Source organism: Delphinus delphis, chromosome 3, assembly GCF_949987515.2.
Source record: "Delphinus delphis chromosome 3, mDelDel1.2, whole genome shotgun sequence".
Lineage (NCBI taxonomy): Eukaryota > Metazoa > Chordata > Mammalia > Artiodactyla > Delphinidae > Delphinus > Delphinus delphis.
The window spans coordinates 61,706,378-61,732,695 of NC_082685.1; the positions used below are offsets into that span (position 1 = coordinate 61,706,378).

Consider the following 26,318-nt stretch of genomic DNA (forward strand, 5'->3'; position numbering starts at 1 on the left):
ATAATTTGGACTTAAAATGCCCCGTAGTTGGCTCAATGGCTTATCAAATCTGGTATGTGGGGAACACTGAAGGGACCTCCGTTTTCCCCAGCTCAATGCTGAGGCCCATACTAAGTAAAATCCCCTGAAATGCTTCCTTAGGGCCACCAAAAATCCTGCATGTGCATTGCAGTGGGTTTCCAGGGTTGGGAATTCTGGGCAGAGATAAAAGAACGCGTGTATAGATTATCTAATATTTGTTTACAATCCCTATAGAATTACGGAATTGTTTTTCCTTTATGGGTCTCCTCTTATTTGAGGTTTTGTGTGAGTCCGTGGATTTGTGTACAATAGGGTACCGTCGTATTTGTCAGGAAATGGGTTGATCGCAAGAGAGTGTTATCAATAGGTGGTTGGTTGTCAGAGAAACCTAATATTGTGATTCAGATCTGGGGCAGAGAGCATGCAAACGTGGGTGGGGGTTATGTATCTAGCCTGAGTAACTTATTTCAGGTTTTCTACACTAGCAAGTAAATGACCTGAAATGTCCCCCCCCGCCCCGCCTCTAGGGGGCTCAGGGATGTTGACCATTGGGATTCTGACATTACTTCTAGTCATTGAGTTCCTTTTCTCTATTGCCGCCAATTTCTGTTCTTCAGGGCTTTGCTGGTCTGAACTCTGAGCTCTTTTAACCCATTGGGGCAATTCCTCAGCCCAAGGTGTTATAGGAAGATAGAATGAGGAATTTAGTGTTGCCCATACTTTCATGGAACCAGAAAGGGTTAACGTTCTCTACTTTGCTGGTACCTCCCTTTCTTCAATCCCTGAATTCTTTCTCTTGTTTTTATAACTGCCTTGGTAATCAAGTTAGCCAGGCCTAACTCTTGATAGACACGCATTCACAAATGTAGTTCTCTAATAAGGTGAATATTCTTATTTTTTTTGCCTTCCTGCCACAGCAATCCTTATACTCCCTATAACTAAGGATGAAGACACACTGGTAGGGTTACCTACAGTGAAATGCCAAAGAGAAACTTTTTTTTTTTAAATCCGTTATGTCATTTGTCTAGCAATTTATTATAATTGTTTTGGAAATCTACAGATTATGATTTTCCAAAATGAAGTAACGCTTTTGAGAAAATCAAGTGAGGAGATTTCATTTAAGTCCTAGAGCTTTACTGTATAAGAAAGAATCATAGGCTGTCCTGGTTACCAGGCCTGCTATAACCTATTTGTAGAAAGAATAGTTTTAAAGCTATAAGTTTATACCGTAGAGACTGTAGCTTTAGATGGTGAGCTCACTGACAGCAGGTACTCTGATTCATGCTTTGTCCCTTGTCAATATTAAGCCAACAACAAATATTTAATAAATGTGCTTTACAACAAGTCTGGGTCCACTGTAAGATTTACTATGATATTCTTTTTTTTTTAAAGAATTCTATTCTTAATTTATTTATTTTTGGCTGTGTTGGGTCTTCGTTTCTGTGCAAGGGCTTTCTCTAGTTGTGGCAAGCGGGGGCCACTCTTCATCGGGGTGCGCGGGCCTCTCACTATTGCGGCCTCTCTTGTTGCGGAGCACAGGCTCCAGACGCGCAGGCTCGGTAGTTGTGGCTCACGGGCCTAGTTGTTCCGCGGCATGTGGGATCTTCCCAGACCAGGGCTCGAACCCGTGTCCCCTGCATTAGCAGGCAGATTCTCAACCACTGCGCCACCAGGGAAGCCCTACTATGATATTCTTATACATAGATAGAAAGTATTTTATAACATGGTTGAATAACTTTTCGAAAGGAAAGACAATTCTGAATATTTTGGTGGTGATAAGCAAAAAACCATGACCACCTCTCCTTCCCCACACGTCTCTCAGTATAAACCTTAGCAGCATAGAAAACACTTAGGAAGGTTTTAAAATACCAGTTCCTTTACCCTAACTCATTTAAATCAGGATCTCTGGGGATGGGACCTTTTAAAAAGCTCTGTAGGTGTGATTTTAACGTGCATGGTGGGGTGAGACCAACTGGATTAGCATTTATCGGATAGTAATAGTGCTTTATCTTATTTCCGAGCAGCACAGTGAGATTTGGCCTCTTACACTTAACTTCTTTTTACAGAAAAAAGAAATGAAAGCCCTAACAAAGACAGCACTCCTTGGGCGCTTCCAGTGATATTCAGTTTATTCATTGGAGGCTGGCACTCCAGCAGAACCTCATGTCTAGTTCTTAAGCAATTAGATTAAGGCCTCTTTTGCGGGGTGGCTGGAGCCCTCTGAATTATTTGCTTTTCAAGAGGGACTTTTAGAGTTTTGACATGTAGGAAGGGAGTTTTTTAAAAGGAGGATTACTATGAGTTCAAAAAAACGTTTTAAGCATATAAGAGGTGTTCAAGAAATGTTCTTGATTGATGAATCGTTTTATCCCTGTTTTAAGGATGAATGTCAACAACTGAGGTCGAAATCAGATCTATGGAATATTAACGTAACTAGGTAACTTAGAAAACTATAATTACACAAAACTTCCTTGGAAGTTTCGTTTTACAAGAAATCTCTGCCTGGTGACACCAGGCATCCTTTTAGGATCCGACACAAGTGGCAAGTGTTCACGGGCCTGGGGGCATCTAAGACGCAGGTCGGATAAACTTCCACGCCGGTTCCCCTTCCCTAGAGGATCTGCAGTCACTCAAGCTGCCGTCAAAATGCGACCCTCCCCCATCGCCGCTCAAAACCAACCTTGTGTAGTGGCCCCAGTTTGATCAACAGCAGCTCGTATTCGCCACTTACACCCTCAAGGAGGCTTCCAGTTAGTGCCCACCAGGAACTCTTTTCTGCTTGTTCCCTCTTTTTCCTTCCGGCTCGGGCCTGGCCGGTGTTCCGGTCTTGCGCCCCAGGCCCCGAGCGAGAGGCCCGGTGCACCGTTGCCATGGCAGCAGGCCGTTGGGAGCTGACTGGATAGGTAGGGTCGGTGTCTGGTTCCCGGCTGAGACTGCGCGGAGCCGGGCCGGCGGGACTGCAGAATGGGCTGAGGCTGAGGCGGCGGCGGCTGTCCGGACGAGGTCGACTGAGGGGCAAAGGGCGCGGCACTGGTCCAGGACCCTAAGACGCCTGGTTTGAGGAGCGGGTGGGACCGAGGTTTTCTTGGGCCCCAAGGCCTGACCTGTTGGCGACTGCAGCTTTGCGGGAACCTCATATTTGACGCGGGCATGACTGGACGTGTGGGGACCCCACTCATGATTAATAGGTGACATGTAGTGAGCGAATCTTAACTCTTGGTGGGAATGATCTTGACAGCAGGAAGCTCCCCAAGTTCTGGTGGGGGCCAGAGCCCCACAAGGACCCCTTACTGCCGAACTGGCAGAGTTCCCAAAGACAAACAGAATCTGTGAAAAGATTCCTACTTTTCCTGTTTCCGTATTTTTAAGTATAGGTTTATTGTGGAAATGCATTATCCGCCTTGAATAAATAAAGGTATAAATGTTTAACCTTCTCCCCCCCCCCCCTTTCTTTTTATGAAGAAGAAGCTGGGCTTGAAAATGGAGATGTATGAAACCCTTGGAAAAGTGGGAGAGGGAAGTTATGGAACAGTCATGAAATGTAAACATAAGGATACTGGGCAGATAGTGGCCATTAAGGTATTTTATGAGAAACCAGAAAAGTCTGTCAACAAAATTGCAACGAGAGAAATAAAGTTGCTAAAGGTTTGCTTCTTTTGCCTTAATTGCTCTCTGTAAGTCAAAAGGGGAGTTGTTATGGAATAAAAAATTATATAATGAATATTTCAGTTAACATGTATTTGGACATATTAATAGAAAAACAAGTGTCATAGCTTACCTTACTGTGTACGTTTTGTAATTTTACAGTGATACTAGATATATGTTCTTATGTATAATGTAACAAAAGCTATGCCAAATATTGTGAAATAATTATTCAGAAATATCCAGGTATAATACTTAGTAGAAATGTCTGCTTTGTGCAGTGTTTTGTGCCAGATACTGTGACTATAATGATGTAAAAGACAGTACCTGCTCTTCAGGACTTTTATTAATTAGAAAGACAAGAGGGCATATACAAATAATACTGACTATTAAGTGGCTGATAATAAAAGCCAAGTGATTAACACAAAGTCCTGTTGGGCAGGGAATGTTTCTTGGAGGAAATGGAACATGAATTTGGCCTTAAAGGGTATGTAGAATTTAGGAAAGAGGGAGAGACTGTTGTATTCCAGGTTAGGGGAACGGCATAAGCTTAGAGAGGCTGAAGGCAGGACAAAGAGCAGAGCAGAAAGGACAAAGTGCATTTGCCTGTAGAGTTTCTTATATGGAAATAGAAGGAGGTGATTTTAGAGAAGTAAGCTGGAGGTAGGTTTTAAAGTCTTGTCTTTTAGGCTAAGGAATCAAAACTTGATTTTGTGAGAGGTGCGAGGTTTTGAATTCAGAGTAAAGAAACTGTAAATATTAATCTAGCATTACTTTTTAGAATAGATTGGAGGACTGAGAAAGTAAAAATAGGGAGATCTGTTGTGTTTTTAATTCAGGAATCCTGTTAAATGTGAGGGTCCTTGCTAGAATGCAGCAATTTGAATGGAAAGTAGAGTTAGAACATAATATATTACTAAAGAAGACATGAAAGTGTAGAAGGAAACAGAAAGGGAATCAAAGGTATCTTTGAGGTTCAGTGATTGCTACCATTGATGGAAATATGAAAGACCCAAAAGAGACATGGTTTGGGAACTAGTTCGGTTTTAGAAATGTTGAATTTGAGGTGACAGGAATACAGTGCAGTAAAGATGATAGGTAGGCGTTTAGAGGTGGAGAACAATAACAGGAGAGATCAGGGGACAAGATAGAATTTCATGTAGGTATGATTGGTCCACTTAGTGGAAAGACCTCAGGAGTGTAAAGAAAGGAGCATTAAGATTCATTGGCAATTGGGTACAAAACTAGTGATTTTAAAAATAAATATACATATGTATTTTGTTTATTGGCATTTATCTAGATGCTTTAAGGTTCATTGCCTAGATGTTTTTACATGTGATGAAGAAAACAGATACTGTTCTTGTTCTTTTTTATCTGATGCAAAAGTAATATTCTCTTCTTTCTTTGTAAGTCTATATTAGATATGATGGATCAATTTACTTTCTAAATAGAAGAAATATATTAGGCATGTGTAGATTGTTGGAACTGCTCTATTTCTAGACAATGAAAAGGAAAGTTAAAGTCAGTAAAGATGTTATGATTTTGTGAGCGATACCTGTCCTTATCCTGATGACCTAAAGCATAATAATACTGTAAGGCAATTTGTGCACTGTAAGTGAAAATCTGACTAGAAGGAGACATTTTCCCAGGCAATATCTTTTGCTCTTTCTTCATCTTTGTTTCATTTAAGCTAATTATTTTTTGCTTCTAAATTGTTTTGTAAAAATAACCAATATGTGGCAAGAACACAGAGATGAATTTGAAAATGTACTATTACAACTATTATGCAAACTATTTAGAGATAGCTTAACTATTTTTTCTCATTGGCTTATTTCTTGTAGAATTTTTTGTTTCATCAGATCTAATTCCACGAGAGATTTCTTGGATTAGTTAACATTCTTAGTCTAAAAACACTGCCATAATGACTTAATTAGAACTAAAGTTTTATCTGCTGGAATTTCATTAAATAAATTACAGTTAGAGTAATTAGTGAGAATATCTGTAGAAAAGTTTTCTATTTATAAAGGAAAACAAAAGTAAACAAGCTGAAAAAGGATAATGGAGTATTTCTAGTGGTTTTATGGTTTATCTGAGAAAGTCACTGATTCCTTACCCCTGGATGGATGTTCCTTAATGCTTATTAACTTGCATTCATCGTTATCTGCTTTTGCCTTTAAAATTAAGACTGGTCAAGACACCAGTAATTTTCCTTAGTTGAAGGATTAATATTATAGTGTCTAAAGGCAGTCTTTTTTTTTTTTTGCTACTGCCAGCATGTTGTTGCTGCAGCACTCTGGCACCCCACCAACCAGGGAAATTGGATTGGGAGCAAAAATAGGAAAGGAGTCCGGCATTATATTTTGGCATGTTTTTCTATTAGTCCTGTCTTGAGGAATTTAGTCTATGTATTAGTACAGATAAGTAGAAAAATGGATGTTGTGCCATTGAAATAAAGGCAAACCTTTTTTCTTACAAGTAAAGCTTTTTGATGAATCCAACATCAAAAATATACCCCTTAATTTTTAGCCAAATGAATAAATATTTTTGGTAATTTGAGAAAGTTAAATATTTGAGAATTGATTATAATTAAGTCAGTGTGTTAAAAAATAGAATTAGCAGCATAAAATGATAAACCTCTTTTGTTTTCTAAGCTGATACATGCCATTTTTGACATTTTGAAATTATCTTGACAGTGAGTGCTTAGCATTCTAAAAATGTGTTTGGTTGCTTAATAGACTATTACAGACAATGAACAAAAATGTACCCACAAATAATTGTATATTTATGTAGAGTTCCTATGGATATAAATTGGTATCTCACATATATGAAAAGTTTCTGGATATTTTGATACCCTTTTGTTACAGTGTGGTGAATTTATAACGTCCACCTGGAACTTATATTTTACTCTTGAGAGTTCAGGACAAATCTCAGAGAGTAATTAACTTCTGTAAATTCAGATTACATGCTCAGTGGCACTGGAATCCATGCTCATTTGAAATCATAAGGACCTTTTAATCACAAACCAATTTAAGAGATAGGAAGATATCTCTTAGCAGAATACCAAGTTGCATTTTAGTACATTAACTCTGAATTGTTTTAGTAGGCAACCAAATGTCAACTTGAAGTAAAGCAATACATCTCCCTCTGTTCTATAAATATTAATTATTAAATAAATTAACATTTAAAAAATAGGAATGTAAGCAAACCAGTTGAGAAATTTTTATTGAAATGCATGGAGGAAAAGAAGCAGAGAATATTTCTTCTTTTAAAAATTATATGGGTCTTATATGTGCAAATTATGGTGCATGAAATACTAAAAATCCATTTCTCTTGTTAATAGCAATTTCGTCATGAAAACCTGGTCAATCTGATTGAAGTTTTTAGACAGAAAAAGAAAATTCATTTGGTGTTTGAATTTATTGACCACACAGTATTAGATGAGTTACAACATTATTGTCATGGACTAGAGAGTAAACGACTTAGAAAATACCTCTTCCAGATTCTTCGAGCAATTGAATATCTTCACAATAATAATGTAAGTGCTTCTGGGACGAAGTGAGAGAGTGGCATCGACATATATACACTACCAAATGTAAAATAGATAGCTAGTGGGAAGCAGCCGCATAGCACAGGGAGATCAGCTCTGTGCTTTGTGACCACCTAGAGGGGTGGGATAGGGAGGGTGGGAGAGAGACGCAAGAGGGAGGGGATATGGGGGTATATGTATACGTATAGCTGATTCACTTTATTATACAGCAGAAACTAACACAACAATGTAAAGCTATTATACTCCAATAAAGATGTTTAAAAAAATAATGTAAGTGCTTAAAAATAAGCCAAACTGTAGGATGAATATGAATTGTAAGTGCCCTTTAAACATTGTTCTGTTTTTATGAAAGTTGTTAAAATTATTTTTCTGGACAATATTAATTGACATCCTGAAAATGGAGAGATCAGGGGAGTTACTACCTTATAATTCAGTTGCAGAACCAAAAAACGTATTGAACGCATAGTATAACTATAGGGCAGACCAACTATGGGATGCTAAAGGAGGTATAGAGGAATCAGCAGTCAACTGGGGCATCTTTTATTAATGAAAGTACATTAAAACATCGAAAGTCAAGCCAGCTCAGATGAAGGGAGGTTTGGAGGTAGGAACTGGAAACTAGACCAGGGGAATGGCAAGAGAAGGTGGATGCCTTTAGGGAAAGAACAGAGAGAAATAAAGTGGCTGAGGGGTGTAGAGCCTTGTCATTTAAGTCAAGAAAGGAAAGATCAACTGTTGATTTTTAGTGCTGCCTTTTAGCATTGTTTAGTTAATGTTTATCTCAGCAGGTTTTTATGGACATACTTTGTTCCCAACATGAGCTCTACTTTCTGTAAAGTTAGATGTATGTTTGTGAAATCACAGTACAAGCTTCAAAAATAGTTTTATTAGTAAGTGATATAGGCATAACATCTATATACCCTAGGCTTTTTCAGATACCTTAATTTCTAATTTGCTGTCTTGGTAATAGTGCATCTCATGTTGCAGCTTTGAAAAATGTGGTGGTGATAGCAACTGGAAATTCAGATTGTAATTTCCTTGCCAACTGGATCCATGGGGGGGCAGTATAATGTAATAGTTAAGAGCACACAGTCCTTGGAATCAGACTGTCCTGGATTTTCACCCACCAGCTTATGTATGGATAACCACACAACTTGTGGAGTTCACACTTGCACAATGAAAGATGGTAGCCCCATTACTCTGTGGCCCCAGGAAGTTATCTAACCTCTCTGAACTTCATTTTCCTCATCTGTAAAATGATACTATAGTACCTCACAGATTTTTTATAAAGATCAAATTAGGTAGTAGGTAGTGTTTAACACTAGGTGTGTTTTAAGTGCTCATTAAATAGTGCAGATAAGGAGTCAGGAATAGTTATATGTTATCTGTATCCCTATAGTGTCTTGCCTGTAGTAGACTTTAAAAATATTTGTTGAATAATGGGAGACACCAGTATGGTCTAGACTGAGAGTAGAAAACTTCAAAGAGGAGGTAAAACTAAAGTAACAGTTTTGAGCTTATATGAGTGTTTAAGTTCAAGCACATAGGGAAACAACCCAAGTGTCTATCAACAGATGATAGGTTTAGACAGATGATATATCTATATCTAAATAGATATATATATATAATATTATTAAGCCATAAAAAGGATGAGGTATTGCCATTTGCAGCAACATGGATGGACCTAGAGATTATCATACTAAGTTAAATCAGAGAAAGACAAATATATCACTTGTGTGTGGGATCTAAAAAGTAATACTAATGAATCTATATACAAAACAGAAGCAGGCTCACAGACGTAGAAAACATACTATGGTTACCAAAGGGGAAAGGGAGGGAGGGATAAATTGGGAGTATGGGATTGACAGATAATAAACTACTATAAAATAGATAAACAACAAAGATTTACTGTATAGCACAGGGAACTATATTCAATATCTTGTAATAACCTATAATGGAAAATAATCTGAAAAAAAGTATGTAACTGAATCACTTTGCTGTACATCTGAAACTAACACAATATTGTAAGTCAACAATAGTTCACTAAAACAAACAAAAATGCCTTAATGGAATCCAAATGGAAAAAAATATAAATGATCTTAAAACTAACAAAGAAAGTGAATCAATAGTCAAAAAAATTGAAGGGGAATTCCCTGGTGGTCCAGTGGTTAGAACTCTGTGCTTTCACTGCCAAGGGCCAGGGTTCGATCCCTGGTCAGGGAACTAAGATGCCACAAGCTGCATGGTGCAGCGGAAAAAAAATTAAACAAAAATATTCAAGCATATGGAACAGAGTTATTATAAATCATTGTAATATGGAGTTCTATGTAGTTTTGGAGCATTTCACTACAAAATAAAGGAGAATTAAACTCACTGAATCCAAAGTCTGATAGTTCACACCATATACAAAAATTAAGTTGAAATGGATCAAAAACCTAAACATAAGAGCTAAAACTATAAAACTCAGAAGAAAACATAGGTGTAAATCTGTGTGTGATCATGTATTAATGCATCAAAAGCAATCAAAGAAAAAGACAAATTGGACTTCATGAAAATTAAAAACTTTGTGCATCAAAGGGCACCATCAAGAAAGTAAAAAGACAGTTCACACAATGGGAGAAAATATTTACAAATCATATATCTGTTAAGCAACTAGTATCCAGGATATATAAAATACAATTCAACATAAAAAGACAGCCCAATTTAAAAATGGGCAAAGGACTCAATAGACAGTTCTCCAAAGAAGATATAAAAATGGCTGATAGCACATGAAATGATGCTCAATATCCTGAGTTATTATGGTAATGCATATCAAAATCACAATGAGGTACCATTTCACACCCAGTAGTCTAGCTGTAATTTAAAAAACAGACAAGAATGAATGCTGGCAAGGAAGTAGAGAAATTGGAACCCTCATACACTGCTGGTGGTAATGTAAAATGGTGCAGCTGCTATGGAAAACAGCTTGGCAGTTCCTCGAAAAGTTAAACATAGAATTACCATATGACCCAGCACATTTACTCCTAGGTATCTACCCAAGAGAATTGATAACATATGTTCACATAGAAACCTGCCCAGGAATGTTCATAGCAGCATTATTCAAAGTAGCCAAAAAGTGGAAACAACTCAAATGTATATTAGCTGATGAATGGATAAACAAAATGCGGTACAACCCTACAGTGGGATTTATTCAAACACAAAAAGGAATGAAGTACTGATACGTGCTACAAAATGAGTGAACCTTGAGAACATTATGTTGAATGAAAAAAGTCAAAATGCAAAAGACGTAAGTATAAATTCCATTTAAATGAAAAATCCAGAATAGGCAAGTTTATATTTGTATATCTTCTTTGAAGAAATGTCTCTTCAAGTCCTTTGCCCATATTTAAATTGGATTATTTTTCTACTGTCGAGTTGTATTTTCTGTATTTTGGATACTAGATCCTTATCAGATACATGATTTGCAAATATTTTCTCCCGTTCTGTGGATTGCCTTTTTGCCTTTTCGATAGTGGTTTTTTTAAAAATCATTTCTTTCTCTTTATTGATATCCTTTATGTGGTAGGATGTGTTCATACTTTAGTTCTTTAGACATGGTTTCCTTTAACCTTGAACATATTTAAAATAGCCAATTATAGTCTTTGTCTAGTGGCTTCAATGTTTGGGCTTCTTCAGGGAAAGCTTCTTATTGACTGCTTTTTTTTTTTTTCCAGTGCATGACCATATTTGTTTCTTTGCACACCTATTTGAGGGGATTTTTTTGGACATTTGTAATTTTTTGTTGAAAACTGGACATTTAAAATAATATGTGTTAACTCTGGAAGTCAGAATTTCCCATCTCTCAGGGTTTGTAGTTTTTGCTATTTGTTTAGTTACTTTGCTGAACTAATTCTGTGAAGTCTGAATTCTTTATCACGTGTGACCACTAAAATCTCTGCTCAGTTAGTTTAGTGGTCAGCTAAGGTTTGGACAGAAATTTCCTTCAATTCTTGAAACCAGTAAATCTCTCAGCCATATTTACTGAGGGCTCTTTATCTGTGTTGGGCCATGTCTTCAATGTTCGGGCAGGCAGTTTACAACTCTGCCTTAGCCTTACCTTCCTGCTTGTGTAGAACCTTAAAGTCTGCCAGTCTTGAGAGCTTAGGGACAATCTCAGGTCTTCCCTGGGTGTGTGCACAGCTGTGCATGTACCCTCCATGATTCTCAGGAATATGTTGGAACTTTTCAAACCCTTTACGGACATCTCACTCCCAGCCTTTCTTTCTTTCTTTTCTCTTGTTTTACACACATATTTTGTTTTAACTTAACATTATATCTTGGAGGTCACACCATGTCAGAATACAGAGAATGTCTTCAATTCTTTTTTACAGAAGAATCATAATAGTAATCAACATTTTTATGGCAGCATGCATGAGGCGCTATTTTAAACATTTTCAGTGTTTTACAGATATTAAGGCATACGTACTATTCTTCAAAACCACACTAGGAAATATGTATTTATTTCACCCCCATTTATAGATGAAGAAGCCATGTTTATGAATCTTGCCCCACTCTCACAATATCAAGGGGTAAAGTAGGGATTTGAACCTGTTAGTCTCACCACAATTTGTGCTTAAACTTTATAATACCTTTCAATTCCAGCCTTTCTTTTGTTTTTTAATTGAAGTATAGTTGATTTACAATGTTGTGACAATCTCTGCTGTGCAGCAAAGTGACTCAGTTATACGCATAGAGACATGCTTTTTTATATTCTTTTCCATTATGGTTTATCATGCAAGATATTGAATATAGTTCCCTGTGCTATACATTAGGACCTTGTTGTTTATCCATGTTTAAAAAGCCTTTCTTTTTAATTAAGTATTTTGGTCAGCTTGTTGTTTGTCCTGTTATAGCTTCCTCAGGTGGCTATAATGTTATATAGTGGCTGCTAAGAAGGCTGATTTCTTGGGCCAGCTCTGAGTTAGGTCAGTAAAGACAAGACTTCTAGTACGATTTTGCAGTGATCTGCCAGACATGTCAAATAATGACTATTACCTGGGAATGGCGCTTTGGAGGAGATACAGCCCTATTCTACTCCCTCTGGTGGCTGCTAGGCTGCTAGTTTTCACCATGATTTGGCGGGCTGTTGGTTTACAAAGCTACCAGAAGCTGGGGAGAGAGCAATAGAAATAGGACAAGCTAAGAATGCTACTGCATCACATGGTTAGTTTATGTTTCAACTTTTTAAAGAAACTACCAAACTTTTTCCAAAGTGGTTGTACCATTTTACATCCCCATCAACAATGTATTCCAGTTTTTCTGCATCCTCCTGTTATTGTCTTTTGATCATAGCTATTCCAGTGGGTGTGAAGTGGTATCTTTTTTTTTTTTTTTTGAGTAGTAAAACTGTCTTTACTCACAGATGACATGATCATCTATGTCGGAAATTCTATGGAATCTACAACAAAGTTAAGAGAACTAACTTGTAAGTTTATCAAGGTTGTAGGATACAAATCAATATACTGAAATTAATTGTATTTCTGTGTATTAGCAACAAACAATCAGAAATTGAAATTAAAAATACCATTGTAACGGCATCAAAAATATAAAATACTTAGAGAAAATCTGACAAAAGATATGTAAGACCTATACATTGAAAACTATTAAACATTGATGAGAGAAATTAAAGAAGATCTAGACACATAGAAAGAAATACTGTGTTTATAGAGGTCTCAGTGATTGTGGAAGACCAAGGAGGATGTTGTCAAAACACAGAATTTTAAAAGTTGGGATTTAGAGAGTGCTTGATTCTCAAGGATAGAGTTCTGCATGTAGTCATGGTGTTAGTTGTTAAAACGAGTGAGAACATTAGGACATCAGCTGAGTGAATCTTTCTCCCCCGTGTTTAGAGCACTGAGGAGGAGGGTGATGGATGTGTAGTAGGCAGAATGTGTGAAATGGTATCTTAACGTGCTTTTCCATGTCTATTTTTTCTCATGTTATATCCTCAGATCTTGGTATAGTGCCTGGCATATAGTAGTCACTCAATAAAAGTTGTAGAAGTAAAACAGGACTAATATAGTTTTATAGATGTCTCCTTTAAGGTGACTCATTACCCTAAATTAATTATTTGGCCATTTAGGAGGAAGAGTGAGGCAGAACAAGAGCCATCCCCAAAGGCTTATAGCAGCAAGTTGTATAAAAAAGGAAAGATCCCAGATTTCTGTCACCAAGATATTTTCACTCGTGTCATGATACTTTTCTGGTGATGAGAATGTGCTTAATACATTTGATAAAGGTTTTAAATGCCTTCTTTGTTTTAGGCATTGTACTGGGCTCTGGGGATATAGCCTGAACAAAACAGACATACATCTTACCCTCATGGAACTTACAGTCTAACGGGAGTGACAAAAAAGTAAATAGGCAATTAATAATAAGCATGACAAATGCTGTGAAGGGGGAAGTGCAGAATAATGTGAGAACATATAGAAGGAACATCTAATAGAAACATCTCAGCTGAGACCTGAGGAAATAGTTGGCCAAGCAAAGTATTCTAGGAGGTTAGAACAGCATCAGCAAATGCAAAAAATAATGACACAAACCTGGAGAATTGGGAAGCTAATACTCAATAGGCTAGCGAAGGGACATTGAGAATGTGAGCAGAGACCAAATCCTATAAGGCCTTACCAGCCATTTCACGTAGCTTCAAATTTGTCCTGTCGGGTAGGGAATCCTTGAAGGAGTGACATAATCATACATGTGATTTTAAAATAGTACTGTGATTTCACTGTGGACAATGGATTGGAGGGGATTAGAGTGAATTCAGGGAGACCATTTGGTAAGCTAGTAATTTTGATGAGAGAACTGAGGGAACTTGAACTAGGGAGAGAAGTAGACAGGTTGAGAGAGTATGGAACCTGAGGGAGAAAAGTGCCTTGATTTCTGGCTTGAGCCATGGGATCTATGTTGGTTCCATTTGCTGAGCTAAAGGACTGTTGAGAACAAATGAGTTTGGGAGAAAAGATGATGCGTTTAGTTTTGGATTTGCTGAGTTTGTGGGATGTGTGGTTCAGCCCTGTGGGACTTCTTGTGGACTTCCATTCCTTGTGGAAACCAGGAAAGATAGAAATAGAAATAGGGAAGTCATCAGTTTATGGATAGTTACTAAGGCTGTGATAGTAGGTGAGATTGAGATGGAACAGCCAATAGATGGGAAGAAGCCCAAAAGAATATGCTATTCCCATAACCAAGTGAAGAAAGTGCTAAAAAAAAAAAAAAAGTAGTTGAGATTGTGCAGGAAACAAGATGTAAGAGAAGAGAAGCCTAAGACCAGAACCCTACATTTACGGACAGAGAGAGAAAAAGGAACTGCCATAGGAGGAGACTGGGGAATTTTAGGTCCCAGAAGTCAGGAATGGAAGACTGGTTGATATCTTTTACACTGAGATACCAAGTAAGATATGTATTGAGGGGTGTGTGTTGGATGTAGCAACAAGGATGTTGATGACTTTGGCTAGGGCAGTTTGAATGTGGGAGCAGAAGACAGATTGCATTACCTTGAGGAGTGAATGAGTGGTAAGACAGAAAGTGAAGACTGAGTAAAAATAATGTCTTCGAGAAGTTTAGCTGCGAAGGAAATGAGAGAAAGAGCAGTACTTGGAGTGTGACATGGGGTTAAAGGAAAGTTAAACTTTTTCCATTAAGTTCTTTTAATTACTTTTCCTTTTATGAATGTGATTTACCTTTTCAGTATTATGTCTGTTTTCTTGGCTTTGTTTGGAGATGATGGATGGGGCAAGAACTGAAAATATATAACTATTTAGCTTTTGCATTGTGTACTTAATCATTTGCATTTGGTAAGAAAATAGCTTTCCTGTCTTAATTAGCTAGATTTTCTCTATGTAATTGTTGAGAGATTTTCTAGATAATGAAACCTCATTTTAATCTATTGCATCTTCTGTTTGTTTTTAGATCATTCATCGAGATATAAAACCTGAGAATATTTTAGTATCCCAGTCAGGAATTACTAAACTCTGTGATTTTGGTTTTGCACGAACACTAGCAGCTCCTGGAGACATTTATACGGACTATGTGGCCACACGCTGGTATAGAGCTCCAGAATTAGTATTAAAAGATACATCTTATGGAAAGTAAGTATATTTGGGAATCCTGCTTGGCCTTTCCCTTGGTGTATCTGTCACCCATACTACTGACATCCTCTGCCTTCTGCATCTGGGTTTGGGCTAGAAAAGGGACACCCCAAAATAGAGCAGAGAGACCCTAGGCGCCTGCCCTGCTATTGACGTTACCACGCTTGCCCTCTGGGGCTGAGTGGCCCCAGCCCCGGAAAACCTATGCAGTCACCCCTCAGGCTGTATCCATGCTTGCTTTAAGCTGTGCCCCACTCTTAACAGAGTTGCCTCCTCTGCTTATCTGTAGGCTCTACATTTACTATACTCTGCCAGTGTTACCACAGGATCTGCCAGATTTCCTGCTTCTTGAATACGGCACAATCTTTGCAAAGACTGGCAAATAATTTTTAAATTGAACTGTTCTAGATGCCTTAAAAAGTAGAAAGGTCTCAGTCTATTGCGAAACAGTATAGGAAACAACAATCTAATAAACAAATAATGAATCTTGAAGAACAAAGGGACCAAGTTGTACAACTGAATACAAGAAATGGGAGTGGGGATAATTCTCACATGCTTTTCCTAGAAACCATTGTTCTGTTATTATAATAATGTCTAACATCGGGGCTTCCCTGGTGGTGCAGTGGTTAAGAATCCGCCTGCCAATACAGGGAACACGGGTTCAAGCCCTGGTCCGGGAAGATCCCACATGCCGCAGAGCAACTAAGCCTGTGCACCACAACTACTGAGCCTGTGCTCTAGAGCCTGTGAGCCACAACTACTGAGCCCACGTGCCACACTACTGAAGCCCACCCTAGAGCCTGTGCTCTGCAACAAGAGAAGCCACTGCCATGAGAAGCCCGTGCATGGCCATGAGGAGTAGCCCTCGCTCACTGCAACTAGAGAGAAAGCCCACGCGCAGCAACAAAGACCCAATGCAGCCATAAATAAGTAAATAAATAAATTTATTTTTTTAAAAATCTAATATCATTAAGTACTTATTTTAAAGCTAGAAACTGTTCTAAATGCTTTACATGCATTAAATTATCTAATTTTCACAACAACCCTCTGATGAAGGTGCTAGTATTTTATCCCCATTTCAAATAAGATGACACACTAAGGCAGGTAGTGAGTAAGACACTAAAAAAGTAAGAAAGTGAGTAAGTTTACTAAGAAAAGTAAACTAATTTACCCAAAGTCTATCCAGGGTATGTTTTCAACTGTACTTATCACTGATACCATATGCAGACCACCTCTGTGCCTCAGTTACTTTATCTGTATAATGGAAATAATAATGGAACCAGTTTCATAGGTTTATTGTGAGGATTAAATGATTTAATGAATGAGAAAAATGAAAAAACAGTAAATGCTCAATCAATGTAGCCTCTGTAAGATCTCTCCCAGTTTTACCCTGTTTGTGATATTTACTTAAATTCCTTTCCTGATGTACCCCCTTATTCCTATCCCTTGCTCCCCAAATCATATCCTTCTCTAAATCCTGTTGTACATTATATGTAGATTTTGTGCCAGTTAATATTTAATATGGCCTAGTTCTATCTACCTCTTTTTAAAATATTCTTCTTGCTGAAAGATAAATTCCTTGAGGATAGGTGTAATCTCTTGTATTCTAGAGAGCCAAAATTGATGCCTTGTATATAGTCAGTTTGGATTCTAATGCAAGGCTTCACATTGAGTTTGAAATAAATTTGCTAGTGAGTTTTTAAAACATGTTAAATTTTAACATCTTTACATTTTAAAACATGTAAAATAAAACACAGATACAAGAAAAGCTCACACAACAAATGTATACTTCCATCACCAGATGGAAAAATAGAGTTTTGCAGGCTACCCCAGAAAACCCTCTATGTGTCCTATTCCACTTACAATACTCTTTCTAACCTCAAAAGTAGCCATGATATTGACTTTAAAAAAAAATTTTATTTATTTATTTTTGGCTGTGTTGGGTCTTCATGGCTGCGCACGGGCTTTCTCTACTTGCAGTGAGCGGGCGCTACTCTTCATTGCAGTGCACGGGCTTCTCATTGCAGTGGCTTCTCTTGTTGCAGAGCACGGGCTCTAGGCGCATGGGCTCAGTAGTTGTGGCTCACAGGCTCTAGAGCGCAGGCTCAGTAGTTGTGGCGTACAGGCTTCACTGCTCCACGGCATGTGGGATCTTCCCGGACCAGGCTCGAACCTGTGTCCCCTGCCTTGGCAGGCAGATTCTTAACCACTGCGCCACCAGGAAAGTCCCTTGACTTTTATTATAATCAGTTTCTTGCATTTTTAATAGTTTTATTACACAAAAGTGTATCTACTTAGTTTAATCTAGCCTTTTTAACTGACAGCTCTTTTAAAGATATGATTCACATACCATACAATTGACAGATTTAAAGTGTACAATTCAGTGGTTTTTAGTATATTTAGAGTCATGCAACCATTACCACATTCAATTTTAGAACATTTTCGTCACCCCAAAAAGAAATCCTGTGCTCATTAGCAGTCACTCCCCATTTCCTCCCAACCCTTCCTGGCCTAGGCAAACACCAATCTACTTTCATTTTCTCTGGATTTGCCTATTCTGGACATTTCATATAAGTGGAATTATGCAATATCTGGTCCTTTGGGACTGATTTATCTCACTTAACTATTTTCAAGATTCATCCGTGTTGCAGCATGTATCGGTACTTTATCTTTTTTGGCTGTATAATATCCATTTTATGGTTATTTACATTTTATTTACCCATTCATTAGTTGATAGACATTTTGATTGTTTCCACTTTTTGGCTATTATGAATAATACTGCTGTGAACATTTGTATACACATTTTACTGTGGACATGTGTCTTTATTTCTTTCGGGTATGTACCTAGGATTTGAAATTGTGGGTCATATGGTAACTCTATGTCGAATTTTTTTTTGTTTTTATTTTTTGCGGTACGCGGGTCTCTCACTGTCGTGGCCTCTCCCATTGCGGAGCACAGGAGAGCGCAGGCTCAGCGGCCATGGCTCACAGGCCCAGCCGCTCCACGGCATGTGGGATCTTCCCGGACCGGGGCACGAACCCGTGTCCCCTGCATCGGCAGGCGGACTCTCAACCACTGTGCCACCAGGGAAGCCCCATGTCGAGTTTTCTAAGGAAATGCCAGACTGTTTTTCAAAGTGTCTGCATCATTTTACTTTCCCACCAGCAGAGTATGAGGGTTACAAATTTCTCCACATCCTCACCAAGACTTGTTATTATCTGACTTTTGGATTCTGGTTATCCTAATGGGTGTGAAGTAGTATCTCATTATGGGTTTAATTTGCATTTATTGATGACTAATGATTGTTGAACTTCATTGTTGATCTTTTATGTGCTTATTGGACATTTATATATCTTCCTTGGAGAAATGTCTGTTCAGATCCATAGCCCATTTTTAAATTACATTGGCTTTTATTATTAAATTGGAAGAATTCTTCATACTCTAGATACAAATTCCTTATCAGGTATATATTTGCAAGTATTTTCTCTCACTCTGTAGTTGTCTCTTCATTTTCTTAATTGTGTCTTTTGTCACACAAATTTTTTTATTTTGATGAAGTCCATTCTATCTGTTTTTTCCATTTGTTGCCTATGCTTTTGGTGTCATATTTAAGAACCCTTTGCCAAATCCAAGGTTGTGAAAATTTACCCCTCTGTTTTGTTTTAAGAGGTTTATACTTCTAGTTCTTACATTTAAGTATTTCATCTGTTTTGAATTAATTTTTAATTAAATGTGAAGTTAATTTAATTAATTTAAATGAAGTTAATTTAATTAACCTCATTCTTTTGCATGTGTTTAGCCAGTTGTTCCAGCACCATTTGTTGGAGAGATGATTTTTTTCCCCTATTAAATGGTCATGGCACCCTTGATGAAAATCAGATGGTTTATTTATGGACTTCTGATTCTGTTCCATTGATCTGTATCTCTATCCTTGTTCTAGAACCACACTGTCTTGATTACCATTGCTTTGTAGCTAGTTTGAAATCAGGAAGTGTGAGTGCTGCAACTTTGTTCTTGTTTTTTAAGATTGTTTTGGCTGTTACGGGACCCTTGCAATTCCATGTGAATTTTAGGATCAAATTTATCAATTTTGTGGGGTTTTTGGCCGATAAGACAGCTAGGATTCTGATAGGGATTGCATATCTATAAATCAGTTTGGAGAATATTGCTGTCTTAATGTTAAGTCTGCTCATCTATGAACGTAAGATGTTTTCAGATCTTTAATTTCTTTCAACAATGCTTTATAGCTTTTAGCACATACATTTTACATTTTTTCATGGTAAGGCATTTTATTTTAAATATAGCAGTGTGTACATGTCAATCCCAAACTCCCAATATATCCCTCCCCACCACCCTTCCACCTGGTAACCACAAGTTCCTTCTCTTAGCCTGTGAGTCTGTTTTGTAAATAAGGTCAATTGTACCATTTTTTTTAGATTCCACATATACGCGATATCATGATATTTGTCTTTCTCTGTCTGATTTACTTCACTTAGTATGATAATATTCAGGTCTATCCATGTTGCTGCAAATGGCATTATTTCATTCTTTTTAATGGTTGAGTAATATTCCACTATATATATGTACCATATCTTCTTTATCCATTCATCTGTTGATAGACATTTATGTCTTCCATGTCTTGGGTATTGTAAACAGTGCTGCAATGAACACTGGGGTGCATGTATCCTTTCAAACCATGTTTTTCTCTGGATGTATGCCCAAGAGTGGGATTGTTGGATCATATGGTAGCTCTATTTTTAGTTTTTTAAGGAACCTCCATACTGTTCTCCATAGTGGCTTTACCAATTTACATTCCCACTAATAGTGTAGGAGGGTTCCCTTTCCTCTACACCCTCTCCAGCATTTATGTTTGTCGACTTTTTGATGATGGCCATTCTGACTGGTGTGAGGTGATATCTCATTGTAGTTTTGATGTGCATTTCTCTAATAATTAATGATGTTGAGCATCTTTTCATGTGCCTGTTGGCTATCTGTATGTCTTCTTTGGAGAAATGTCTCTTTAGGTCTTCCACCCATTTTCTGATTGGGTTTTCTGTTTTTCTGGTATTGAGCTGCATGAGATGTTTATAAATTTTGGAGACTAATCCCTTGTCGGTTGCATCATTTGCAAATATTTTCTCTCATTCTGTGGGTTGTCTTTTTGTTTTGTTTATGGTTTTCTTTGCTAGGCGAAAGCTTTTGAGTTTAATTAGGCCCCATTTGTTACATTTTACATTATTTTGTTAAATTTATTCCTAAGTATTTTATTCTTTTATTTTTTATTTTCTTTTATTTCTTTTTTGCGGTACGCGGGCCTCTCCCTGCTGTGGCCTCTCCCGTTATGGAGCACAGGCTCTGGACGCGCAGGCTCAGTGGCCATGGCTCACGGGCCCAACCGCTCCGCGGCATGTGGGATCTTCCCGGACCGGGGCACGAACCCGTGTCCCCTGCATTGGCAGGCGGACTCTCAACCACTGCGCCACCAGGGAAGCCCTCTTTTATTTTTTTAATTAAAAAAATTTTTTTATTTTTGGCCACACAGCGTGGCATGTGTGATCTTAGTTCCCTGACCAGGGATCGAACCCACACCCCCTGCAGTGGAAGTGCAGAGTCTTAACCACTGGACCACCAGGAGAGTCCCAGTATTTTATTCTTTTTGATGCTAGTGTAAATCAAATTTTCTTAATTTCATTTTCAGATTGTTCATTGCAAGTGTAAAAGAATTCAAGGGATTTTTGTGTATTGATCTTGTATCTTGCAACCTTGCTGAACTTATTCGTTCTAATAATTGTTTAGTGGATTTATACTTTCTGTATAAAAGATCATTATCTTTGGGTAGAGATAATTTTACTTCTTTTCTGGTCTGGATGCCTTCCATTTCTTTTTCCTGCCTAATTTCTTTGACCAGAACCTCCAGCCCAATGTTGAATAGAAGTGGTAAGAGCAGACATCCTTGTCTTATTCCAAATCTTAGGAGAAAAACTCCCCATCTTTTCACTATTAAGTATGATGTTAGCTGTGGGTTTTTCATAGGTACCCTTTGTTGTGTTGACAAAGTTTCCTTTTAATTCCTAGTTTATTGAGGGTTTTTATCATGGAAGGGTATTGGTCAAATGCTTTTTCTGCACCTGCTGAGATGATCATGTGAATTATTGTTTTTTAATCTATTGATATAATGTATTACATTAATTGATTTTTCCATGTTGAGCTAACCTGTGTTCCTGGGATAAATCCCACTTAATCATGGTGTATAATTCTTTTTATATGTTGCTAGATTCAATTTGCTAGTATTTTGTTGAGAATTTTTGTGTCCATATGTGTAAAAGATATTGGTGTGTAGTTTTCTTTTCTAGTGATGTTTTTGTCTGATTTTGGTATCACGATAATACTGGTTTCTAAAAAGGAGTTGGGAACTGTTCATACTTCTTCTATTTTTTGAAAAGTTTGTGAAGAGTTCACATGATCATCTTCTTTAAATGTTTTGTGGAATTCAGTAGTGAAGCCCTCTGGGCCTGTGCTTTCCTTTGTGTGTAGTTTTTTGATTACTAATTCAAAATTTTCACTTGCTATGGGTTTATTTAGATTGTCTTTTTATTTTATTTTTTCCTGACTGCACCGCACAGCATGTGGGATCTTAGTTCCCCAACCAGGGACCAAACTCGTGCCCCTTGCAGTGGAAGTGTGGAGTCTTAACCAATGGGCCACCAAGGAAGTACCTGTCGACTTCTTCCTGAACCAATTTCAGTAGTTTGTGTTTTTCTCAGAAACTATCCTTTAATCTGAATTCTCTAATTTGTTGGTATACAGTTATTCATTGTATTTTAAAAATATTTTATTCATTTATTTATTTGGTTGTGCCAGGTCTTAGTTGCAGCAGGCAGACTCCTTAGTTGAGGCTCACTGGCTCCTAAGTTGTGGCATGCGAACTCTTAGTTGGGGCATGCATGTGGGATATAGTTCCCTGACCAGGGATCAAACCCAGGCCCCCTTCATTGGGAGCTCAGAGTCTTAACCACTGCGCCACCAGGGAAGTCCCTGTTCATTGTATTTTTTGATAGTACTTTTTATGTTTGTAAGTTTGGTAGTCGTGTTACTTCTTTCATTTCTGATTCCAGTAATTTGAGTCTTCACTCTTTTTTTCTTAGTCATGCTAGCTAAATGTCGATTCTGTTGATTTTTACAGAGAACCAGCTTTTGGTTTCATTGATTTTCTCTATTTTAAAAAATTCTGTTACATTAGTTTTCACTCTAATCTAATCTAATAATGTTCCTTCCTTCTGGTTGCTGTAGTTTTAGTTTGCTCTGTTTTTTCCAGTGTCTTATAATGGAAGGTTAGGTTGTAGATTTGATATCTGTCTTAATTCTTTTTAAAAAAAATTAATTTTATTGAAGGGTATTTGATTTACAATGTTGTGTTAATTTCTGCTGTACAGCAAAGTGATTCAGTTATATTGATACATGGATATATATTCTTTTTCATATTGTTTTCTATTACGGTTTCTTACAGAATATTGAATATAGTTCCCTGGGCTATACAGTACCACCTTGTTGTGTATCCATTCTATATATAATAGTTTGCATCTGCTCATCCCAAACTCCCAATCCATCCCTCCCCCACCCCACCAGCCTCTTTGGCAGCCGCAAGTCTGTTCTCTATAACCTGTGAGTCTGTTTCTGTTTCTGTTTCATAGGTAAGTTGATTTATGTCATATTTTAGATTCCACATATAAGGGATGTCTCTTTGGCAGCCACAATTCTGTTCTCTATAACTTGTGAGTCTGTTTCTGTTTCTGTTTCATAGGTAAGTTGATTTATGTCGTATTTTAGATTCCACATATAAGGGATGTCATGTGGTGTCTGTCTTTCTCTTTCTAACTTACTTCACTAGTGTGATAATCTCTAGGTCCATCTGTGTTGCTGCAAATGGCATTATTTCATTCTTTTTTATGGCTGAGTAGTATTCCATTGTATATGTGTACCACATGTCCATTCATCTGTCAATGGACATTTAAGTTGTTTCCATGTCTTGGCTATTGTATATAGTGCTGCTGTGTAGATAGGGATAGGTGTGTTGTCTGTCTTAATTCTTAATATAGGCATTTATAGTTGTAAATTTCTCTCTAAGCACTGCTTTACCTACATACCCTAAATTTTGTTTTGTTTCTTCATTTTCGTTCATCTCAAAGTATTTTCTGTTTTCCCTTTTGATTTCTTCTTTGATACATTTGTTATTTAGTAATGTGTCATTTCCCAAATTTTCCTACTACTTATATCTAATTGTATTCTATTGTGATAGGAGAATATACTTTATATCATTTCTGTCTTTTTAAATTTATTGAGGTTTGTTTATGGCCTACCATATAGTCTATCTTGGTGAATGTTCCATGTGACTTGAGAGAATGTGTATTCTGTTATTGGATGAAGTATTCGATAGATGTCTATTAGGTCTAACTGGTTTATAGTATTATTCAAGTCTTCTATTTCCTTGTTGATCTTCTGTCCAGTTGTTCTCAACATGTTTATATTGTTATAGCTTTCTGATGAATTGACACTTTTATCATTATAACATTATCTCTAGTAACATTTTCTGTTTGAAGTCTACTTTGTCCAGTTTTCTTGTGCTTGTTGTTTGCATGATGTAGCTTTTTCATTCCTTTTACTTTCAATCTGTTTGTATCTTTGAATAAATGTGTAAAATTTATTAAATGTGTCTCCTGTAAACAGCGTATAGTTGAATTATGTTTTTTTGAAATTCAGGCTGACAATCTCTGCCTTTTAAGTAGATTGTTGAATCTATTCACATTTAATGTTATTAGTGATATAGTTGGATTTACACCTGCTTTTTTTAATATATCCTTTTTTTAAAAAAAATAAATTTATTTATGTATTTATTTTATTTTTGGCTGTGTTGGGTCTTTGTTGCTGTGCACGGGCTTTCTCTAGTTGTGGCGAGCGGGGGCTACTCTTCATTGCGGTGCGCGGACTTCTCATTGCGGTGGATTCTCTTGTTGTGGAGCACAGGCTCTAGGCACGCGGGCTTCAGTAGTTGTGGCATGTGGGCTCAGTAGTTGTGGCTTGCGGGCTCTAGAGCACAGGCTCAGTAGTTGTGACACACAGGCTTAGTTGCTCCACGGCATGTGGGATGTTCCCAGACGAGGGCTCGAACCTGTGTCCCCTGCATTGGCAGGCAGATTCATAACCACTGCACAACCAGGGAAGCCCACACATCTGCTTTATTTCTTTATTTGTGTCTCATGTCCTTTTTGTTCCTCTGTTCCCATTTTACTGCTTTCCTTTTTCATTAAGTGAATATCTTGTAATGTATCAATTCAATTTCTTTTTTTCTTTTTTTTTTTTTTTTGGCCACGCTGTGCGGCATGTGGGAATCTTAGCTCCCCAACCAGGGTTTGAACCTGTGCCCCCTGCATTGGAAGTGTGGAGTCTTACCCATTGGACAGCCAGGGAAGTCCCTCAATTCAATTTCTTTAATGATTTTTTTTTTTACTATAGGTTTTGGAGATTTGTTTAGTGGTGGCTCTAGTGTTTATTATGTGCACCTTAAATTATCATAATCAGCTTCAGATTTATATTAGCTTAATTCCAGTGATATATATACATAGAAAACTTACTCCTATATAGCTTTATTCCCTTTTCTGTCTTTTTGTGGTATTTTTGCTGTGTATAATAATTTATTAATGTTACAAACCCCAAAATACCTTGTTGTCATTATTACTTTATAATCTATAGTAATTTCCTTAGCCAAAACAGTTTTGCTCTCTCTTACCTCCTTTTTGCTGTTATTGGCAAATAATGTTACACATACATTACATTTCTATATGTTATAGGCCCAACAATATACTATATGCATAGTATTTTATACAATTGCTTTTAAAATAAATCAAGAGAATAAAAGAGGAAAATAGGAATTTATACTGTCTTTTTTTCTTCCGGTTTTATTGAGATGTAATCGACGTACAGCACTATATAAGTTTAAGGTATACAGCATAATGATTTGACTCACATACATCATGAAATGATTATCACAGTAAGTTTGGTAAACATCTATCATCTCACATAGATACAAAATTAAGGAAGTAGAAACTAATTTTTCTGTGTGATGAGAATTCTTAAGATTTACTCTCTTACAACTTTTATATGTAACATACAGCAGTGTTAATTATATTTATCATTATCCCTTGTACTTATTTATCTTATATCTGGAAGTTTATACTTTTTGACTACCTTTATCCATTTTACCCTCCCCCCACATCCCCCTGCCTCTGCTGTAACCACAAATCTAATCTCGTTTTCTATGAGTTTGTTTGTTTCTAAAGTATTGGGTTGGCCAAAAAGTTCGTTTGGGTTTTTCCACATCTTACAGAAAAACCCGAACGAACTTTTTGGCCAACCCAATGTAATTGACCTATAACCCTCTGTGATTTGATATTTCTATACATTTCAAATAATCACCATGATAAATTTAGTTATGATATGTCATCATACAAAAATATTACATAGTTACTATGTTCACCATACTGTATGTTTCATCCCTTTGGCGCATTTATTTTGTAACTGGAAGTTTGTACCTTTTAACTCCCCTCACCTAGTTCTCTTCTCCCACCCACTTCCCCTCTGGCAACCACATGTTTGTTCTCTATATCTATAATTCTGTTTCTGTTTTGTTATGTTTGTTCATTTGTCTTATTTTTAAAATTCCACATATAAACGATATCATACAGTATTTGTCTTTCTCTGTCTGAATTATTTCACTTAGCATACCGTCTAGGTCCATCCATGTTGTCACAAATGGCAAAATTTCATTCTTTTTTATGGTTAAGTAATGTACAGTCTTTTATAATAACATAAGTACCTTTACTTGGGCTCATTGTTTTTTGTGTGGACTTGAATTACTGTCTGGGGTCACTTGTTTTTAGCCTGAAAAACTTCCTTTAGTATTTCCTGTTACACAGGCGTGCTG

General features: G+C 37.2%; 1 protein-coding gene across 1 annotated transcript in view; it reads left to right on the forward strand.

Moving 5' to 3' along the window:
• The window catches only part of CDKL3 (cyclin dependent kinase like 3), an 86,299-nt gene that overhangs the window by 1,829 nt on the left and 58,152 nt on the right, over positions 1 to 26,318 (forward strand). The window contains exons 2-4 of the mRNA XM_060008838.1: positions 3,484 to 3,666; positions 7,004 to 7,198; positions 15,161 to 15,339. Of these exons, the coding sequence (XP_059864821.1) occupies positions 3,484 to 3,666; positions 7,004 to 7,198; positions 15,161 to 15,339 (557 nt within the window). The remainder of the gene's footprint in view (positions 1 to 3,483; positions 3,667 to 7,003; positions 7,199 to 15,160; positions 15,340 to 26,318) is intronic.